At 46.3% G+C, this 20,212-nt stretch overlaps 1 protein-coding gene across 1 annotated transcript in view; it reads right to left on the minus strand.

The window, feature by feature from the left end:
• Positions 1-19,803, minus strand: part of LOC104129999 (meiosis 1 associated protein) — a 22,518-nt gene extending 2,715 nt beyond the window's left edge. The window contains exons 1-5 of the mRNA XM_009642990.2: positions 19,555-19,803; positions 17,041-17,223; positions 8,217-8,394; positions 2,643-2,816; positions 969-1,119 (exon numbers count right to left, since the gene is read on the minus strand). Coding sequence (XP_009641285.1) covers positions 969-1,119; positions 2,643-2,816; positions 8,217-8,394; positions 17,041-17,223; positions 19,555-19,803 — 935 coding nt within the window. The remainder of the gene's footprint in view (positions 1-968; positions 1,120-2,642; positions 2,817-8,216; positions 8,395-17,040; positions 17,224-19,554) is intronic.
• Positions 19,804-20,212: the final 409 nt, after the last annotated feature.

Below are 20,212 nucleotides of genomic sequence, written 5' to 3' on the forward strand. Positions count from 1 at the left end.
CCTGCTGATTTCCAGATTCCTTTGTGTCTGCACTGACAAGAGCGTGCAAGGAAGCAAATCCAGTCTTCATGCACTTTGTATACAAACCAGAGTGTTAATCTGGCCCCTTGGGCATAACTCACCCAGGCAATTACATCTCTTCCCAAGTGATCTTTACTGGATCATGGTTATCCTTCACCTAAACTCACACGTGCCCTACTCCTGCACAGAGCCAACATCCCACCGCAAACACCCAGACAGACTGTACGGTGCTGGACACTGCCTGCCCACCGCACACCTCTGCTTCATGGCAGGGCATTAGTAAGTACCTTCCATGCCTTGGCCGTGGGCCATTTGTGTACGAGTACGGAGTGCTCTTCAGCTACTGACAGGGTGAGAATAATTTTAAGAACACCTGTGTAGTTCAGAAATTACACAAAATTTTTCCTGTAAGTAAACCTCAGAAAAGACACTGAGAGCATCGCTCTTCTCATTATGCTCTGTGCTTAGCAGCCATAGACTGCTGATGGGAAAGCAAATAAAGTCATCACACGGCACTATGAAGCACTGCTTGCTTTTTTACTGGTAGTCAACCAGTTAGCTCAGGCTCTGACATCCAATTAATTGCTGTGGCCTTATTAGGTAGTGAGAGAACAGCAGAACTACATACAGAGCAATGGCTGCAATCTACAGAAGTTCACACTAGAGGGAAACAACTGTTGCACAGATGACATCTATGGTATTACATGCACAAAGTGCTGGTGTCCTGGTAACGCTGGTTTGGACTCTGCTACTGGCTGCATGTGTGGGACGTGCTGTTCCACAATACTAAGGGTTGGGGGGGTCGAGGGTATCTTACGTCAGAATTTTGCTTGCTGGCACTTTGAGTCCTCCAGGCACTTTATGGTGATGTTACTAGGTCCTAGCTGAAGCAGCACAGGAAGAGCGAAGGCTGCTATTCTACCAGCAAAGCACGTAACAACACTTACTTCACAACCCGCAGCTTGTGCAGCACTGTGGCTGGCCAGGCTGCCATCTGGCAGGGTGAATTCAGATCTGCTGCTCTCCCGGTGCCATCAGCCATCCCAGAAAGTACAGCTGGGTTGAGCAATCTCTCCTGCAAATCACACTTCAGGCACACTAGGAGGAGGAGATTGGTTTAGATGGCTGGAAATGGCAATGCTTAGCACATGACGTGCTCAAAGCACTTACAAACACTAAGTTAATGTTTTCCAGCAACGGCAACTACGAAGGGAAGAACAATGCTAAAGCCTGTGACGCAAGGCAACAATCCATCCCTGTTTTACACATGAGGGAAAATACCACCTGCTTGGCGTGTTGATGGAACAAGGGTTGGTAACTAGGCAGGCACGTTCCCGGTTTGGTGATGAGTGGCCAGCTGTAGGGGAGCAGGAGCTCATTTCCCAGTGCCACACTGGGTTCAGGGCCACACATTTCCTTCCAGCTTTCCTATCCATGTTTGTGGAGAAACCCAGCACACTGATGACGCCAGCGCTGGTATAATATGATACAGAGCTGCATACAATTTCTCTGGCCTTCTACAGATTTCTTGAGTGTGGGAAGGTGAAAAAACCTGACTGCAGTGTTAACTTGGTTTGTCTTGCTAGCTGTAATACGACAATGCATCAAGTACGAAATTCAATGTTATGATGAAGGAAAATCCACCTTTAACAAAAATATCGTAATCGCCTGTGCTGGTCCGGAGCCACCCATGTTATGGTAGCTACTACATAGATAAAAGTCACACCAGGCTTTCTGATTTGCTTGCTGTGGAGCACATCTGCAAAAGCCACCAGCAACTCTCTCTGAGCTTTGCTTCCCATCTGGAACTGGCCTATGGATCACCAGAGGAAAACAAGTGTGCCTCTGCTGTGATGGCAATGGGCAGCTGCACATGAGGAGTCACATATGGCACCATCCTGGAGAGGCATGGAAAGGGGATGGCTGAACGGCATGTGCAGATGCTCGTGGCAGTGCAATGGTGACAGTACAGTTAGCAACCACCTACGGGAAACACCTGCGTCTGCTGTAGCTGTTGGTGTTCTCAGTGCTCAGCTGAGGATGGGTTAGGGATTTGGACTTAGACTAGCAAAGGAAAAAAAAAATTACATATTCCTTATAAATTGTCCCATGTGTTATTACAACTGTTGACAGCTCCAGCTAGAACGTTGGCTGTTTTAGTGCTAAATCGATAGATATATACACAAGCCAAGTCCCTTTGCAAGACAGCCTGTATTTAAGTGCAGCTCTGGCACAGACTTTTAGTATCAAACACAAGGAACACAGTTTTTAGGGTTATACAGCTGAGCCAGAAGGTCCTTGGCTCTCTGTATGTAAGGTCCCTTTTACCTTGACCAAGTGGCTATAAATTTACATACTCTTCAAGGTACATTTTTGTTGCAGAATAGAAATTAATTATAGCATCAGCGGCCACAGGACATGGCAGCAACCTAGAAGTATTCTAAGCAAATGGCCCCTCTCAGCCTGACCCAACAGAAACTCAAGACAGCTTTCAAAGCCACCCAGAGACTGTCCTTGGCTTTCTTAAAGGTGAGGACACATGTCCATAGGACAGGCCTCGGTAATCCTTAAGGCTGTGGGATTTAGGAGCGCCCTGCAGAGGGGGAGAGAAAATGAAATACTTAGGGTGGGCTTGGGTGCGGTGGCATGACTGAAGGCTCCTGATGGAAGGAGGAGGTGGAGGTGTTCGCTCTCTGTGCTGTAGTCATATAGCCATGTTTTAAACAGCATCTCCAAGCTGATGACATTGTCCTCTACGGTTTGTACATCGATGTCTATTCTCAGGATTGCAATGTCTGCAGGAAAAAAAAGGTGAAAAAGCATAAATATTTTCAGCCACAGAAAAGCACATTCTTTTGCATTGTCCACTATGCTGTGACCTCCTTAGTCCCTCTAGTGCTTTCACATAACAAGTGCTTCAGAAGCCATTGCCATGCAAATCACAGCACAGCGCTGTGATGCCAGCTCTGTTCAAAGGACATTGCTAGAAGCTGAGCTGCTCCACAGGCCACGCCAATGCCCTTCTCACCAATGGGGAGGGTGGACTGGCTGCTACAGTCTTCAGAGGACTAGGTGGGACTGATGCAAACCACCCTCTGCTGCGGCTATCTTCGCACTGGCCCCAGGGACTCTTCTCACAATTTTAAACCATTTCCTCTTTTTCCCTAAGTGAGGGAGAATGGATATGTGATGCTATAAGAAACCAGAGAGACTGCAGAACTGAAATGGGGAATTTTGTAGTCACGATGGAAAAGTCTTACTCCTCCTACAGCAGATGAAGGCTACTTTGCAGTATGGCCCCATGACTAAATCACGAAACATCCTCAACGTGCGTTTAAAGGAGTCACAGACACGAGAAGAAGAGAAGCAAAACTTGACCTGGACCTGACCAACACAGAGGACATGTTTCACCACGTTACTGTTGAAGCGCCGCTTGGTAACACAGCAATCCCGCAGGAGAACATCCTTGCAGGTACAACATTCACCGCCATTACATTTTATTTCAAACAAGTGAAATGCATAAAATGTAGAGACTTGTCAAAAAGAAATCAAGAGGAGAGAGTAAAAATGTTTGCAAGGACACAGCAAGTATTTGAGCTACCATGTTAGAGATGCAGAGCAGATGTGTATGATCTAGCAACAACATTCAGGAATGGAGACATGCAGGCTGGACGACAGAGTTAGAGAGATCATAAACAAGACTGAACCCGTGAAAAAAAAAAAAATCCAAACCTCCTCAAATAATAACTCAAAGGTGCATCTGGCTGAGAAGCTAGCATAAAGTCTAGCAGATTAAATACGTTTTTTAAAAATAAAATAGGTAAGGGTGGGGAAAAAAAAATTTTATGAAGACTTTGCAAAATGCATAAGATGTAATATACCCATTTTTAACCACAGGAGGAACAGATGCCCTGGCATCAGTAGGGCAACCATACAGCTGGGGTATGAAACAGCTGTTCTGAGGAGATGAAGACACGGCAGAAATAGCCTTCTTTTTCCCAGTGTGTTTACCTGGCCAGCTGGGGACTAAAATGCAGTGCTACATCCATCTGCAATGAGAAGTCTTTTCTTTATGCATTAGTATTTATGATTTGCAGAACTGACACTATGCATCTGCCCCCACATTTCAAAAAAAAAAAAAAAAGACAAAAATTCATTAATCTCCCTCTACATGGCAAATCATCTCAGTTAATACAATGACTGCAACTCTTCAAATGGTCTGCGCCTTTTGCAATACGGCCATCGCAGCAGGACATATTTTCTAATCGTCCTTACCTTCCAGCCTTGGGGAAGGCACCGAGATCATGCAGGCTGCGCCTCTGCAGCAAAGCAGCATCAACTCCTGCTTGCGATGGGCGGTTCTTCACACCGTCCTTGCTGCCGAAAGCCTCCCCTCCTTAGTGTCCGGTCTGACTGTCCTTGGCTGCAAGGACATTTCATTCCTGGTTGTTTTTTTTTTTTGTTTATCTCTAACATACATAGTAAACTGATTATTCCCTTCGTTTTGAAGACTGCTACCATGCCTGACCCTAGTCTTCTCTGATGCTTACGGGAATATGAGTTTCTCCCCGTGGAGCTATGCTGGAGGACGCTCTGGTGGAAGGCAATGTCCTGCTGCTCCTCATGAACAGAGCTATTACCCCTGCCAGCCAAGTGCCCTGGTGCTGCCAGTCCTGCTCTCATTTCCCACAGGTGACAAAGGGGGTTATCTGTGTTTTCGGGCTGGCAAATGTTTTCGTCCTTTCCTCGGTAAGTATTTCCCTATTTTTTTATGTTCTCTTCTGTAGTAGATATGTAGCCACTTACACATCCTGAGTTGGCACAATACAGGGCAACTGTAAAAAGAAATTCACTGTGTTCATTGCTGTCCATTCTTAGGGAGAACAGGTTGAGATGCCGACATGTGCTGTGAGATGGGTCTGAAATTCCTGTAGAGCAGATGTGCAAAGCCATTTATTGGTCAGCAATCTGCAGATAAAGGTTCCCTGGACTATGCTCACAAAAAATGTATTAGTGCTTTCTCTTCAGTGCTTGTTTCTTGTTTTCCCGAAACAGAAATAGATAGGGCCACTGTCTGTATCACACACAAATATCAGCCTTCATTAGCAAATGGTTTGGCAATGTTCAGATGCTCTAAGTGTTTGTAATGGGGTAGGGGCACGAAAGAGATGACAATACTTCCCATGTTATCAATTAGAGGCCGGGCCACTGCCTCCTATCAGTCACGCCCACACACTATTCCTGCCACAAATGCTGTGTGCATTGCTCTCCTTACAGGAGTGGTATTATACCACGATCCCTGCCCCAGTCTGCACTCTGGCAAGCCCTAACATTGCAGATTTAGTCTCTGTCCCACAGAGGTGCTGCTTCGCAGTTTTGGAAGAGCAATCCTTGTTGCTTGCACGTGGTCTGTCTTTGCCTAGCAATGCACTCCCCCGAGGAGGCTGCTGGGGTGAAGAAAGCAGCAAGCATTTTTCATCCACGACAGGCTGCTCCTAGCACATTCAGAGCTATTCTAAGACTTGCCAGCTGTGGGGCTTCAAAATACGGGGGTCTTTTCTAGCTGCATTAACCTGGAAATGAGCCCATGAGCGGGGATGTCCTGATCCTGCCTGCCTTCTTTCAGTACCATAGGAAAGTGTCAATGTACGTTGCTTTTTTTTCCCCCCCTGCTATGCTACATGAGAGAGGAAATTTTCTGGGCGAGCTGAGTGTCCTGAAATCATGGAATCCAAGTCCATTTTACCTGACAAGATAACCAAGTGACACGTCTCACTGAAAGCCTCTTCATAAATCAGTTGGGCTCCTTTTTCAAATTATTTGGACCAGCCATTCCCTGGTGCTCCTCTTAGAGAGCAAATGCATCAGCTGAGGCTTCTAGTAAGAGGACTCAGAAAATTAGAATGTCATCATCTGAAATGTCAACAGCCTTTGTGTCCCCATTTGTGTTTTCATTCCATTTATCGGGTGAAAGGGCTGCATGACTTCACTTTTAAAAACAAGGGGGGGGGGAAGGGGTGTTGCCGGCTGTAAAGCAGTCCTGTGACTGAAAGGCAGACAGCGTCTCCTGTTCCGTGGTGCCCAGCTTTCCAAGGCTTCCCCGCAGGGCTCTGCGCAGCACCAGCTTGATGCAAACTCCTGACAAAAATCCTCCTCACGTAAGAAGCCAGCACATGCAGCCACCCAAAATACTGCCCTCTTCCCATACGGACAAGATGGGTGCTTTTAAAGAATATCTCAGCCTTGGAGCTGTAGGCAACAGTTCCTTCCACAATTTTGTAATTTGCAGTTTTGGTGCAGTTTTGGCATGTTAAATTAATTCTGAAGTCAGGTCAGAGTGACGGAACCTTGATCCTCTTCCTTAGGACTCACTGTTCCCAGTGTTAGCGGTGACGGTGCTGGTCAGAAGGAGAAGGCGCAGCCTTTCCCCGGCCAAGCAGTTCCACCTGCAGAGGGGAGCGCTCTCCCCGAGGCCTCTCTTCAAACACGCAGAGTCCAGAGTAACCAGCTATGTCTCACTCAGGGACACTGCCCCTTCAGAGCAGGACGCTTTTAATGGTAGCAAGAGGGCTGGTATACCTCTAAGTGCTTGATTATACAACTCAGTGTTCAATTTGGTCTGCCACCGGGTCAGTGGGACACAGAGGCAGCAGGGAGAGCAGTCATCGCCGGTGGCAAGATGCACCCAGCCAGTGCTGTGCTGCGACGGGGGAAACCGGCGTAAACTCCTGCTATTTGGCAGTCATGCCATCAGCCTCGAGAAAGAGCTGAAATAACTGAGCAGATCTGAAAGCTGGGTAAAGCAAAATACAGAAATGAAAGTTGCAGTTGTAGCAGCATTGCAATGTACAGACTTCTAGACAGAACTGCTGTGGTATTGGACTCCTGATCACCATCTGGCCGGTTTATTTAGAGTTGGCTCAGTACCTTTTGCTTTGAAACAAAACGCTCACAACAGGAACTTCTGTTTCTGAATTTCTCATTACTACAGCTTAAATTCTTACTGCTGAAAACTGTCAGATTAAGGGCAGAGCTCTTCAGAGACGTGGCCAGGAAAGAGAACATTCAGGGTCTGGGGTGTACTTGCTCTTTCATTAACGACACATGTGGCCGGGTGTGCCAGGGATGAGGCAAGAGGGAGTCTGCCGTCCACCTAAGCATTCCCAGCCCCTGCTCTGCCAATTGACCAGAAATTTGCTACTGCAACCAGAAAAGAAGAACAACAGCTAGAGACAGGTAAGGCAACACCAACCAACAATATTGTCGTTGCTAGTACCAGGTCTCACACTAACTTTGCAAGGCATCGGGACTCAGGTTTATCAACTCGTTGTGAGAACTTGCTGTGTGAACCAGAGCTCGGTACCAGGTGTGTCCTGTTGATCAGCAGGTTAAGTGTCAGCAGTAAAGGCCCTTGAAATGGAGACCTGGACTAGAAAACAGAAGCTGCAGGGCTATAAAGAGCTCACCGATGTGCAGTTACTGGTTACTGAAGAAGTATAACCTCAAGAGCTTAAGAACTGCCCTAAGCATAGAGAAAAGAAGCAGCCACTGCTAAACAAGAACAGCATCAGTGACAAACAGCAGCTGTTTACCGGGGTAAGTACCTGGCTTGGTCTGGGAAAGTCACCCTTCCCAGCATTGTGCGATATGGAGTCTGGAAAGGACTAAAGGCTAAGAATTTTCTAGAAGCCAAGCATCTTGTAAAAGGACAAAATCTTGAGCTGGTGAGGGGGAAGAGGGGTTATCTCTGCAGGATCATTGAAACTGTGAATGGCCTGCCTGATTCTGGTTTTCTCTGCCTGCACCAAGGACCTTTTGATCAGCCAGTCAATAGCCCAGGGTGGTGCTCAGCAGTATATGTGTGCCTGAGAGCATGTTACCCCCATAAACTCTATCAGCTTTTCTCCTTAATCCCTCAATAAAGCTGTCTGGCACACAAAGTCAATATTAGGTAATAGCAAGTGATGCAGTAGTATGTGAAGTCTCTATGTTCGCTTTGCGCAAAAGTGATAAAGCCCAAGAGAAGTGCTGTAGTACAAACTCTTTGCTGTTCCGTCAGGCACAGTGGTTCCCACTTACAGGAGTGACACTAAACAGCACAAAGGGAAGTGGAATACATCAGACCAAAGCAAGAGCTAGTGGTTGTCCTGCTGTCCAAACCCATAACTTCTCCGAGTGCCCTGTCTTGTACTCACCATTGCTGCTGGGCTCTGCTGCTGGCATGCACTGTTGCACATCTTCAGGCTCTAGAAAGTCTCGCTTCAAAACCTCAGTGACTTGTATTCTTTGCAGACTCACAAGGTCTACGTCTTTTAACTTCTCTTCCAGCTGCTTTACCATTTCTTTGCTGGACTGGCTGGTCAAAATTGTGATCTGAAATACAAATCAGAGTGTGCAAGAGCAGCCTCTACCCTCATCCTCCCTTGACAGGCAGTGATGCCTGGTCTGATTGAACAGCACAGCTCCTACTGAAGGGAGGAGTCTTCCTAAAACATCTCATCTATTCAAAAGCAGATTTAAAAGCATTTTTGTGAGCGTTGGGTTTTATTTAAGCCAATATGAAATGGATGAAGAGGTTTACCTTGGGAACACTGACAAGTTTTGTGCCACTGCTGGAAGAGGATGGAACAACCCACAACTGGTGTATGCTTTGCATTTATGGTTAGTGAGCCTGTCTGTGCTTAGGAGGGACGGCCTGAGACTTTGAGGGACAGCGCCACTTCCCATTACTGCATCAATTATAGTTCAAGTAGACTCCATCTGGCCTTCTCACTTGAAGGCTGAATGGGATTTTTTTTTTTAAAGCAGTATGCAGTCTATCCTAAAGAGGAAGGCAGCAGCGGGTGTGATTGCCACCTCCCAGTTGGATGCAATACCAAATAGGTGACAAGAGTTTCTTCATCACTGACAATCAACCACAGTTTCTGGAAATGTCAGGCATGGTTGACGCCAGCTTCTACCCTGAAAGAGTAGTTAGGCGAGAAAGTTTTGAGTTCTGACCTCGCCTGATGTTTAGTGATGGTGAAGTCTGAGTCTTCTCAGCACAACTGCTCAGTGCTCCAAAGGACTAATTAATAACGCTAAATAAAGGATGAGGTGTATCTTTAGCTAAGGCTGCTAACAAATGTCCCGCAGGGAGCATTTGGGGAAGCTTAACAGTAGACCTTCACAAACGAGTTCTGCTACAAAGATATCAAACAGCTCAACAGAAGTGACAGTTCAAGGGTTAGGGATTTTTTTTTTGGGGGGGGGGGAGTGCAGGGGGCAGGGAGTGTAACTTCTGCATCCAGATCTATCTTCAGTGTTTATCCATGAGATATTGGGAATGAAGTAGTAATTATGATCTCCTTTATGAACTGACAAAAGTAGATAACAGGAACTGTTCTTGAGTTGGGGGAGCAGAACCAGCTGAAGACACTCTTTATTTTTTTACACAACTATAGATAGATAATTTCCTACAGTAGTACACCTTAACTTCACAAAAACCTTTAGGTTACGTGATGTAAGCTCACCTGCACCCCCATGGAGGAGGCCAGAGACACAGTGACAGGCAGACGGGCCCAAATATTGCCCTCAGCCCATTGAAGGCCCGTTTCTCCAAGCCTAGAGGAGCATGGAGGCATGGTGCCAGGCCAGGAAACCAAATCAGGGGCTTGGAGGAAGGGACACCCTCCGGGGGCCGCTGCCTGGGCTGTCCCCGCAGAGCCCTTGTCCAGGTGTGAAGCCCATGAAGATGAGTCAAAGCCCGAGCACCTTTCCGACCGAGGGGGGGGTTGCTGCCTAGGGGTGCGGGGCACATGATGGGATGCAGGGGAAGAGCAGCTTGGGATTGCATGAAGCTTATTGCAGGATGTTTTGGGGAGGAACCAAAAGCGGGCAAAGGGAAGGACATAGGTGATCTGGGAGGGAACGAGCGTGGGAAATAGAGAGGTAAGGGGATAAAAAGAGCCAGTCCCACATAAAGAGTTGGCTGGTCAGTATGCTTGCCTGGCCAGGCCCTGCCCTGCCCACCACAGTCTGTCCCATCTTCTTCTGAAATTCCTTCCCAGCTCTGTCCTGGGTGAGGGCTCTCTTCTGCGTGCAAGGCGGGGGTGTGGGGGGGTGTCCCAGTGCAGCAGTTGGAGGCCCCTGTGTTTGTGGTGCAGCAGCCAGAGCCAGTGTGAGTGAGCCTGTGCTCGTTAGCAAAGAGCAAAATGGACCAGCTGGGGGATGGGTGAAATGGCTTGGGAGCAAGAAGGGGGTCTCCGAGGGCAAGACCACGGCAGGAGCTGGCTGTTGGAGGGGCAAGGGGAGCCCTGGCCAGGTCTGTGTGTGTGTGTACACATGATGGTCTGTGCCAGCAACCGGAGTGAGGCTGCAGCCTTGGGGACTCGTGTGTCCAGATGCCAGCTACTGGGCAGACTGAGTGTCTGAGCCCAGCTGCTGGAGGGATCCACATGGTGATAAGGGGTGTATATACATGCATATATACCTGCTAGTGGATTTCCATCCTGCTCAGCCAGAGAGGGGAGCAGGCTGAGGCCATTGGTGCTGTCTGTGTTCATGTGAGCGCTCTCAGTGTCTGTCTGTGATCTGTGTGAGCAACCATGATGTATAGATGTGTGTTATACGTGTGCTCTGTGTGCATCTGCCTGCCGGGGATCAGTGCTCAGCCTCACAACTGGCTGGGCCTGGGGGCATGGAGCTGTGGCAGCCTTGCTGATGTCAGATCAAGCTCCGTTTCCCGAACAAAGTATATCCCCTGTGTTGGCCTCTGAGTTACTGGGAATGCAGAAATTACTATGGGACCCTTTTAGGAACTAATGAAAATGGCTAGTAGGGACTGTCCTTGAGCTGGGGGTAGCTGGATTGCCTAAAAGATATAATTATCTTTTGCAGAGCTATAGACAGAGCACTTGCTACACTGCACCTTTATCTCATAAAACCACGGCTGTGCAATGTCTGTAGCCTATCACCTCCAATTTACCCTTGTCACAACCAGTCGCACTACCACATGCTGGTCAGAGACCCAGAGAAATATTTTACCACATACAAAAACTGAGGTAGCTGCTGTGACTTCCCTTCGTGATACCACAGTTTCTAGATATAAACCCTCCATGCCATTACGCTTCCTAATCTGACAAGAAATGGGTTACTGGTGGCTTGAGAAAATGCTTTTCATCCTATTGCAGGTCAGCCACGTTTCCTGCCCTGTAGCTGCTGCTGAGACCTGGCTCTGCTGATGCTGGTGGGTTTCTCCCTTCTGAAGTCAGGATCTCAAAAGAGTAAGCATTTTCAATACTTTTAACAAATATTTGGGTTTTGAATGATCATGGGTTGTAACAAAGTCTGCCTCCTGTGCTTACTAGTCAGCTAGGAATATTCTTGCCTCTTTGCGGTTTAACTGTTAGGAAAATGCACATTTGCCTAAAGACTACATCTGACTTGCACCAGCAAACTGCCAGTGGTGCTCTTGTACTATAAATACCGGCCATCGTGGTCTCGTGCTGAAGAAACTGTACTTCTGATATAACCGTAACGCCTCCTTAAGCACTTTCATTTCTGCTAGCTCACACGTAAGCAGCAGCTTCCGACATACTGTGTTTCTTCATCCTACTGCTGTTCATAGTCCTGTCCTGTCCTTCCTGCCTCTCCCTGCTGCGTCGCAGCAGGCTCCACTGCTGCTGCCCTCCAGGCTTTGCCTGCGCTGCGGCGGCAGTGGGATGGTGCTGCAGGCGGTACGGCAGCGTGCACTCCTTGTGCAGCTTTGACGTAGTCTCTTCCAGGTCGATGGAAGCACATGGAAAGCTTTTGGGTTTAGCGTATGTCGCTTTAGAAGTGCAACAGCAAAAGCAAAACAGCACCTCCTTCGGGAGCAAAGGCTTCGCAAGCAGAACGGGTAACTGCTGAGACGAGCCCGCGCATCTCGGTGACAGGCCCGCCGTCTCTCCTCCTGCCCAGCTGTGCACGCTCCCTTTGCTAAGTGTCTTCCCCCTGCTGCAGGATTTCACAGATGGTGATCTCGCTTGTTCTCAATTATTTACTCCTCTGTTGTTCACTGACTGTAGTTATATGCCTGTAATTTGCTGTTCCAGCCAGCACCATGGGTTACCATATCTCAGTAACAGGGCCACAGAGATGTCAGCTTGGCAATCGGGCATTGATGCACCAAAACAACACAGAAAGCATTAAGTTTTGATGAACAACAAACACTCCAGATAAGTCTTATGTTAAATCTTAACTGCAAAATACTGAAATAAACTGATTTATGAGGGCACTTAACCAAGAGGCATGAAGTTCTTGAAACAGAAGGAAGAGATTGTATTGGTAGAACCTGACATTCATCCCATTGAAAAATAGATGGAAATAGAGTTCTAAAAATTTGGTAAGTAGGGTTTACTTTCTCTTGTCCATGCTGTACAGTTCAGTGCAGAAATACTTCTAATATGTTTTCTAATCACAGAATGGTTTGGGTTGGAAGGGACCTTTAAAGGCCATCCAGTCCAACCCCCTGCAATGAGCAGGGACATCTGCAATGATATCGGGTTGCTCTGGCCCCCATCCAGCCTGACCTTGAGTGTTTCCAGGGATAGGGAAGCTACCACCTCTGGGCATCCCGAGCCAGTGTTTCGCTCCTGCTTTACAGTATCTCAGAAACAGAATTGCTACCTCTCTCCACGGTGGGCTAACTAAAAAAGCTCGTGGGAGATGTTAAGTACTCCGTCACCACACATGGTCTACCCGATACAGTTAAGTTTAAACAGGGTAAATGCCTACTTTAATTGGCTTAAGTTACCCAGGCTTCACTTCCAAGAAGGTATATTTTTCCCTTCTGCAAAAGATACCGTACCTGAGCAAAAACATTCAAATTCCTTCTGAGAAAAGGAAACAGAAATAAAAATCCCACTTGCTTTGCATAAAAAAAAAAAGTGCTTGTGATGAAAACAGAATTTCAGTCACTGAAGTACCTGAAGCAGAAAGCTGCCTTTTTTAGAAACCTTGCCTTTTGTAAGGCTGGAATACTCTTCTGCCTTTCTGTCATCACCGGCTTTTATTTTTCAACAAAGATCTGAGGATCGTGGGTACTTTTCTGCTTGCTTCCTGGCTCCTTAGTGATCTGATGGTGCTTATTTACCCTTGCTGAAAGACCAAGGCCACCCCATGGATCCCACATAGGTCTGTGAAATTTTGTCTGGATTTGCAGGAGACTGAATTTCACTTGTGGGTGACATTTATGCAGCATGCAGAACGGGAAGGATTGCTAGCTCAGAAAGAAGTCCTTTGTCCTTGAAGTTCTCCAGAGAACTAAACTTTGAGCTAAAGTTCCCTCGAGCAGGCAGGTGCAATGCATTGCCTTTTGAACAGCTCAGCACCCTCTCTAGTGCCTGTGCTAAAATCAGGTGTACTATAATGCTCCAGAGCTCTATGCTCTTTGAATTGTCTCTCTAGTTTCATTTTGGATATTTTTAAAATGCAATAGGGTCACTATAAATTGTATCCACTAATGAAGCCACAAAAAAGCTGTTCTCTCTTTAATTTTTCTTTCCCTTTGCTTTATAAGCATGTGTTCTTGGAAGAAACGTTTGATGCCTGTCACAAACAGCTCCAAGGGAAGGGAGGTGGCAGAAACGGGGAATGACATACAGCTAGCATGGTGCAACTCGGAGGGAGGACTAGCACTGGCGAGTGTGACTGGTGTCTGTGTATTTGCTGTTGTATGGAAACCGGGAAAATTTGAACTGCCCGGTGTGGACATTATTTTGAATACGGTTAAGGGAAAGCGTTTATATGTTCAGCTGTCAGTGAAAAGCTCTACAGGAGCTCCTCCTACCTGTTCAACTGACCTACTGCAAGGGTTCTTTAATGCTGTAGGAGGTGTTTTCGGGCACAGATTCTCTATGCAGCAATTCAAGCACAGTTTGCTGCATTAAGTTTCTGAAGAATGGCCCCATCTCCTGGGTTATAGAGTTCTTGTCCCCCCTAAGTAACCTTCCAAGTTAAAATCCATGCATGTTTGAGAGTGGGTGTTTGTTGTTTGGGGGTTGTGGGTTTGCTGCTGTTTTGGTTGTTGTTGTGGGTTTTTAATACAAAAATCTACTACATCATTCAAGGGTTTGGGTGTACTGGAATTAATCATAAGCATGTTGGTCAGACTGCTGTTCCAGCTAGGCACGACAGCCAGCTCTGCATCTTCTCAGGGTGCCCTGAGCATTTTTATAAAGACTTCCCTCTAGTGTCGTCTTTAGATGGGACTGAGTATACGCACCCAGGACCTTTGCAGGGCTGAGGACAGTGTAGCAAACCATGTGAACTTGCTGTTTCCTGGCACCAGGAAGAACAGCATTTGGTTACCTATCAAAACTATCAAGGAAGTGATATGTGGTCAGATTAATTCCAGAAGAGTGGAGAACACCCAATTTTCAAGGCTGATCCAAGTATACGATAGCAAATGCGAGTTGGGAAATTGTCAGAAGAGGAGGAATTAGTGTTGCATCTATGTACACTGTTCCTATGAGAAAATGAAAGTAGAATGTAAAAATGGCAGTCACCACTTTCAAATAAGTATATACTATCTCAGCCTACCACTGCCGCAGGTGTCTGGCGTCCCCTTGCAATGACGAGTATAATATATTTGTATCATCTAGAGGAACAAGGATCGCTTAGTGGAGCATAAACTCCCTGTATTCGTGGATAACTTAATTTTGAATGTAGCTCACTCATTCCTTCAACTATACTAGAAGACGTCCTGGATTTTTTTGTGTGTCAAAAAGGTCTTGTCTCAGAAGTGTACTCCATCTGTTCCAACCCCCAGCTTTGGAGCTAAAGCACAAATCACATTTGAAATGGTCAGGAAAAATACCTCAAGGCCCTAAGAAAACACAGAGAAGAAGTAAATGGTGAGAAAGGCTTCCTGGATAGGCACCAGAAGTGAGTCTTAATTACAGCTGGCAGAGTCTGCCTGATCACAGCATGACTCTGGAAGGGTTTGAGGATCTAAGGTAGAAGGACTGGGGAAATTTCACTTGGGGGAATCTGGATTCCTTTAGAGGACTGACAGAGCTCCAAAACCAGGTGGACCCTGAGCCTGTAAAGTCTGAAATGAACGATAGTTTGGAGCTGATTTTTCTTCTGGAGATGAGGAAACCGCCACTTCTGAGTCCTTCCCCTCCTGGTAACTGCTTGTCCTTTCACATCAGTTGATACTACTTAAAAAAAAAATACTTCTTCCTGTGAGCCTTGCTCTGTTTTCTGTATTTGCATATATGTTCTGATGTGTTGATAGCAGCTTCCCTACCACTCTGCAAGTATGTACACCCAGCTGAGAATACAGCCACCAAAATCTCTTAGGTCCTGTCCCAGGATTGCTGTACATACAGTTTTCCCAAGATATGTCCCCTTTTCTACTGGAATCTGCCCAGAGGGATTTGAGGAAGTGATTTCTGGGCATTGGGTGTCTGAGACGGCTAGATTGCTGAATACCTAAAATTTTCTGGCATGTTCACTGTACATAAGGTCATGCCAGAGCCACCACTCAAGCTAAACAGTGACAACACCTACGCAACTGGCTCAGGAGGCACTGGGCAGACCTGCTGTGTGCATGTTCATTCCCACTGAGAACCCCAGGAAACAAGGCACCAGTATGAATGTGTACTGAAATCCCAGACAAACATCAGGCTGCCCTACCATGCCAACTCATGCCACTAACCTGTCCAACGAGACTTAAGTAGCTTAAGTCCCTGTTCTTTCTACTTTCTTCAGGCAAATCATCAACAGCCAGTCCCAAAGCTGCACAAAGCCTGAGCAGAAAGGAAATGTTTGCATGTGGTGTTTCAAAACACTTTACTCCCCCTTCCCAGGGCCTTCCTGCTTGGAAGTTTGGGAACTGCTGTGGCATGGGATACAGAACAACACGTAGCCTAGAGCTGGGATGAACAGAATTACCCTTTATAAAATTTCCAAAGCTGTGTGGGTGGAACATGAGAGACAAACATTTATAAAGCATGATTCATGAAGTGGGAAGTGAGAGTGCTCTCCATGCATTAGCAGCTGCACCTTATTCAGGGCCTTGTAAAGTGCAAGGGGTGGGGATAAAGTACCAGTGCATCAGGATTACAGCAGGCACAGGGCCCCCCTAATTCGCTGGGGCGGGGGCAAAGCGATTGGGTTGCCCTGTTCTTTCTGTGTCTGCCATAAAGTTGTCAGAGATTACTCTTTTTCCATTCACCCAAGGTAGGGATGCATGCCAAAAATAGGCATGATCTTCCCGGAGTTTCAGGGCTTGTCTGTTGTACGGAGCTTACAGTGGCCTTTTTAGACTTTTCAGTTATTTCACGCAGCCGTTGCCAACGATTTGCAGAGTAGCAACTTTGTGGGACTCCCAAGCTGCCACCGAGAAAAGAAACTATGCTATAAACTATAAACAAACCCCCTTGTTATTCCGAATACTGACCATATTTTCTTCTTACTCTGAAATCTGCTTTGAAGAGGACTGTGCCAAGACAATGACCGTTGTCCTGTCCTTTGCCACTATACCAACTACTCTCAAGATGAAATGCATTCCTTTTGTCTGTCTGAGTTCACATTCATGGACTGTGGACATGCTTCCAGGCACAGTGAGGACCCTTATACAAACATCCTACTCTGTCGGCCAAAGTTCCAGGACTATAACCACAGAATGTAACTGTAGGCTGAAAGGAAAATCATGTCTGTAAGTACTGTGGATGTCTTTGCCTTTGACACAGTCCTTCTGTGAAAGTAATCCAAACAGAGCTGAAAAAACATCCAATCTTAAATGCCTGGAAATTAAATTCATTTTTCTATACTGTAAAGTCAGTCAGTCTCCACAAGCTACTCAAACCTGAATCTCCCTAGTTTCCACGAGCATTCAGAGGTTGCCACACGTGGTTTTTTAGAGGGCTTATTTTCCTAATTACTCTCTCCCTCCCATGGACCTTAGATACCCCAGAGACTATCATCTCCATGTGCTAACAAGCGCCAAGTCCAGTGGGTGGCTCCCACCACCTTCCAACGTTTTCTTACCTCAGCAGAACTATTTGTTGAGCCTCCTGCTGCTGTGTGTCTGCTGTATTGTTTGAACTGCTGCAATCCATCCTGCACAGCTTGTACCACTCCATTTCCCCCCGGCGGGAAACAGCCTTCTCTTGGCAGCGAACGGAGCTCCGAAATGCAGGCTTGAATTCGTGCAAAGTTTTCTTTCACTTGCTGCAGAACAGTATTCAATGAAATTCAAAGACTGGAAGTGTCAAAATGATAATAGCAAGTATTTTTCCATAATGTGGAAGGAGGCTTTTGAGCTCACAGCACTGAGATAGGACTGGGGGCAGGAGCCAAGCCATGAAGCAGTGAACAGTGACACGAATCAAAACCAGCTGACTGTTAATGCCAGGAACAACACACACCATCACTCCTCAAGTTTTCAGCTGTCTACCTGTTGCCTGCTGCTAGCCAAAATGTAGTAGTTGGGCATGCCCCTCTCCTCTGGCCCTGCATAACACAGAGGCAGAACTTGAGACACAAATAGGAGCACTGAGGCGGTGCGATGTCCCCAGGCCATAGGAACCTCTGCTGTATCTGTAACTCCTTTACTCATCAAGCTGTGGAACTCTGGAACCTGTGTTCAGGAGGGTTTGGAGTCAGACTGTGGCAACAGGTTCCAAAAGGGATCCCACAAACTCACGGGTAACAGGTCCAGAAGCAGATAGCGGAATAGCCTCAAATGTACACTCTATCATTCTTAATACAACAGCTGTGGAACTAGGGGAGTGTGAGGAAAAGGAACTGCAGAAAGCGATGGGGCTGGGACACTCCCCCAAAATAGCCTTTCCTTTTGTTACGGGGCTGATGGGCTGTAGGTCTGACTCAGGAGGGCAGTTCTTATGCTCTTGTACTGCTCCTTTAGGACATTCACTGCAGTTATGATTGCCAAAAAAGCAAATGCCAGTGGAAGGTCTGCGGACACTCCTGCTTCAAAGATGAGCTGCTAGAGCAAGTGTTAGAAAGGAAAAATTATTCTATAGCTGTCATTTGTGAAAATGTCTTATTCCTTCAGGCAACAGCTACTACTGTACCATGGCTGCCCCAAGGACAGCTGGTCTGACTCACTATGGCAAGATGAACATTATAAATGCACGGATAATTAACCCATGGTGCTCCACTGTGGTGCTTTGTGTCAGTCTCATGGATTGGAGGATATTGGGCCGTATTCTCACTGCCTGCTGTGGTGATTTAGATTACCTGCAGTCCAGGGCTGCACATATGTTGCTCAGGACTTCCTTGAATTTGGAATCACTTTATAGTGGTCACCTAAGTCCACAGAAGGCAGTCTGAATATGAACCAGGCTGGCCAGGGTCATCATAGACCCCTTTCATGCTCTTTCTCCATGCAGTATTAGTTGAAGCTACTTGGTATTTATTACCCAGCCATGACCTTTCCTTAGTGTAGACGTGACAATGCTAGGGAGCACCCAGGACCCAAACGTGTGTCTAGCATCCCAGCTCGCGTTCAACACAGATGTCAGTTCACCTTCAACAACCTTCAACAGTCAGCTTCAACAAGAACTCAAGAGGAGTTGAGGCATAGCCAGCAGGGAAACTACAAAGTTCTGACCATAGGATAGATTATTAGTGAGCTCTTCCAAGTCTGCCTGAAGCCATTTAAGACACTAGCTCTCCGTGCAGCATTGGAACGTAGCACCCAAAAAACCAGAGGAGTGAATGCATAGAAGGGCTTGGAAGTTTTTAAAGGCCTGTAAAAATGCCTTGCAGTTAAACTTCTACTTTGTTCTCCTTCATTTACCAGCTAGGAGATTGAGAAGGGACCTGCTTACGTTTAGAGGAAGAAAGTATAAAATAAAAGCACGTTCTTCAATCTAGCCAAAAGAGCAAATATATTAACAAATCCCTGGAAGCTAAAGCCAACAAATGCGAATTAGAAGCCAGGTGCAAGTTTCACAGCAACAATGATTAACCACTGGAAGAAATTATCAACAGAAGTACTTGATTCTCCATCTTGTAATAATGATATCCAGCCTAAATGATTCTACAAGTCTATGACTTCAGGATATTTCTCAAATTTGGCAAAAATATTTTGAATTCTGGTCCTTTCCCCTTCAATACCTGGAGCCTCTCCCAAAGTGGTATTTTTTGTGTAATTGACAGGTATACAGACTGTTTCACCATCCAAATTATTACAGCTGTACAGTTGTTTGATAATTTTGATAGCGAAGCAGTACAGATAGTGCAGAAAGTAGCATATGAAAGGGAGAGGTGCAACAGATGTTTTAGAAGGGAACAGCACAAAACCTTCCACATGAGCAACTTCACAAGTCAAAAATATGACACTCCTCCTTTTAAACATCATTCTTTCATAAAATCCACCTCTTCCATGGAATCTATTAATCTATGCTCTTTGAGAATTATGAACTTTTAGATAAACATTTGTCGTAACTTCCACAATCATAACTTTCTTTACTGAACTGCAACAACGGATTGCAGTCACGTTTGTTGGATCCCAAGAGAGAATTTCACACGTACCGTAAAGGGAAGCAGACACTCCTGCTGGCTCTGCACCACATAGAGGCTCAGCAGGGGAACGCGGCAGGGGCCTGGCAAACTGCATGCCAAACAGAGTGTGTTTTCCAGAGCTTCAGAGAGTATAGAACAAGTGTTGGTCCAGGAAGGTGATGTGACATCCACAATGAGAATCCGCGATGGCTGCTGGCAGTGTACTTTAGTAGCAGGAAAGGTTCTCCGTGTTTCTGAGAGTAATTTTCTGGAATTCATGGCTTCTGAACACAAGTGTTAGATGCCTGGTTATCCATCTGCATCTGAACAGGAAACATTAACAAATAGTAGCAGTAAGTGAGCTGTCTCCTTTCCCATTCACTTGAAAGCAACCTGAGATGTAGCAGACAGTAATGAATTAGACTCCTACAGCTTTGTCCAAAGCAATTATTGTCCATGCTCTGAGATAAACCCACACAAAGACAAGGGGAAATGCATGTGGTCAGAAAACAAAATGGTTCAACTAAAGATGCATGGCAGATGTACTCGCACAGATGCAACTGGAGCAGTTAAAAATGTGAAGAGCAGAGCCATGCCTAGCCCACAGGTGAGCTGTGTGATATGTTGCATGATCCCTCAGTACAGCTCAGGTGCATGGCTTCAATCTCCAGCAGAGAAGTGATCTTCA

This window comes from Egretta garzetta, unplaced genomic scaffold, assembly GCF_000687185.1.
Source record: "Egretta garzetta isolate BGI_Z169 unplaced genomic scaffold, ASM68718v1 scaffold957, whole genome shotgun sequence".
Classification (NCBI taxonomy): Eukaryota; Metazoa; Chordata; class Aves; order Pelecaniformes; family Ardeidae; genus Egretta; species Egretta garzetta.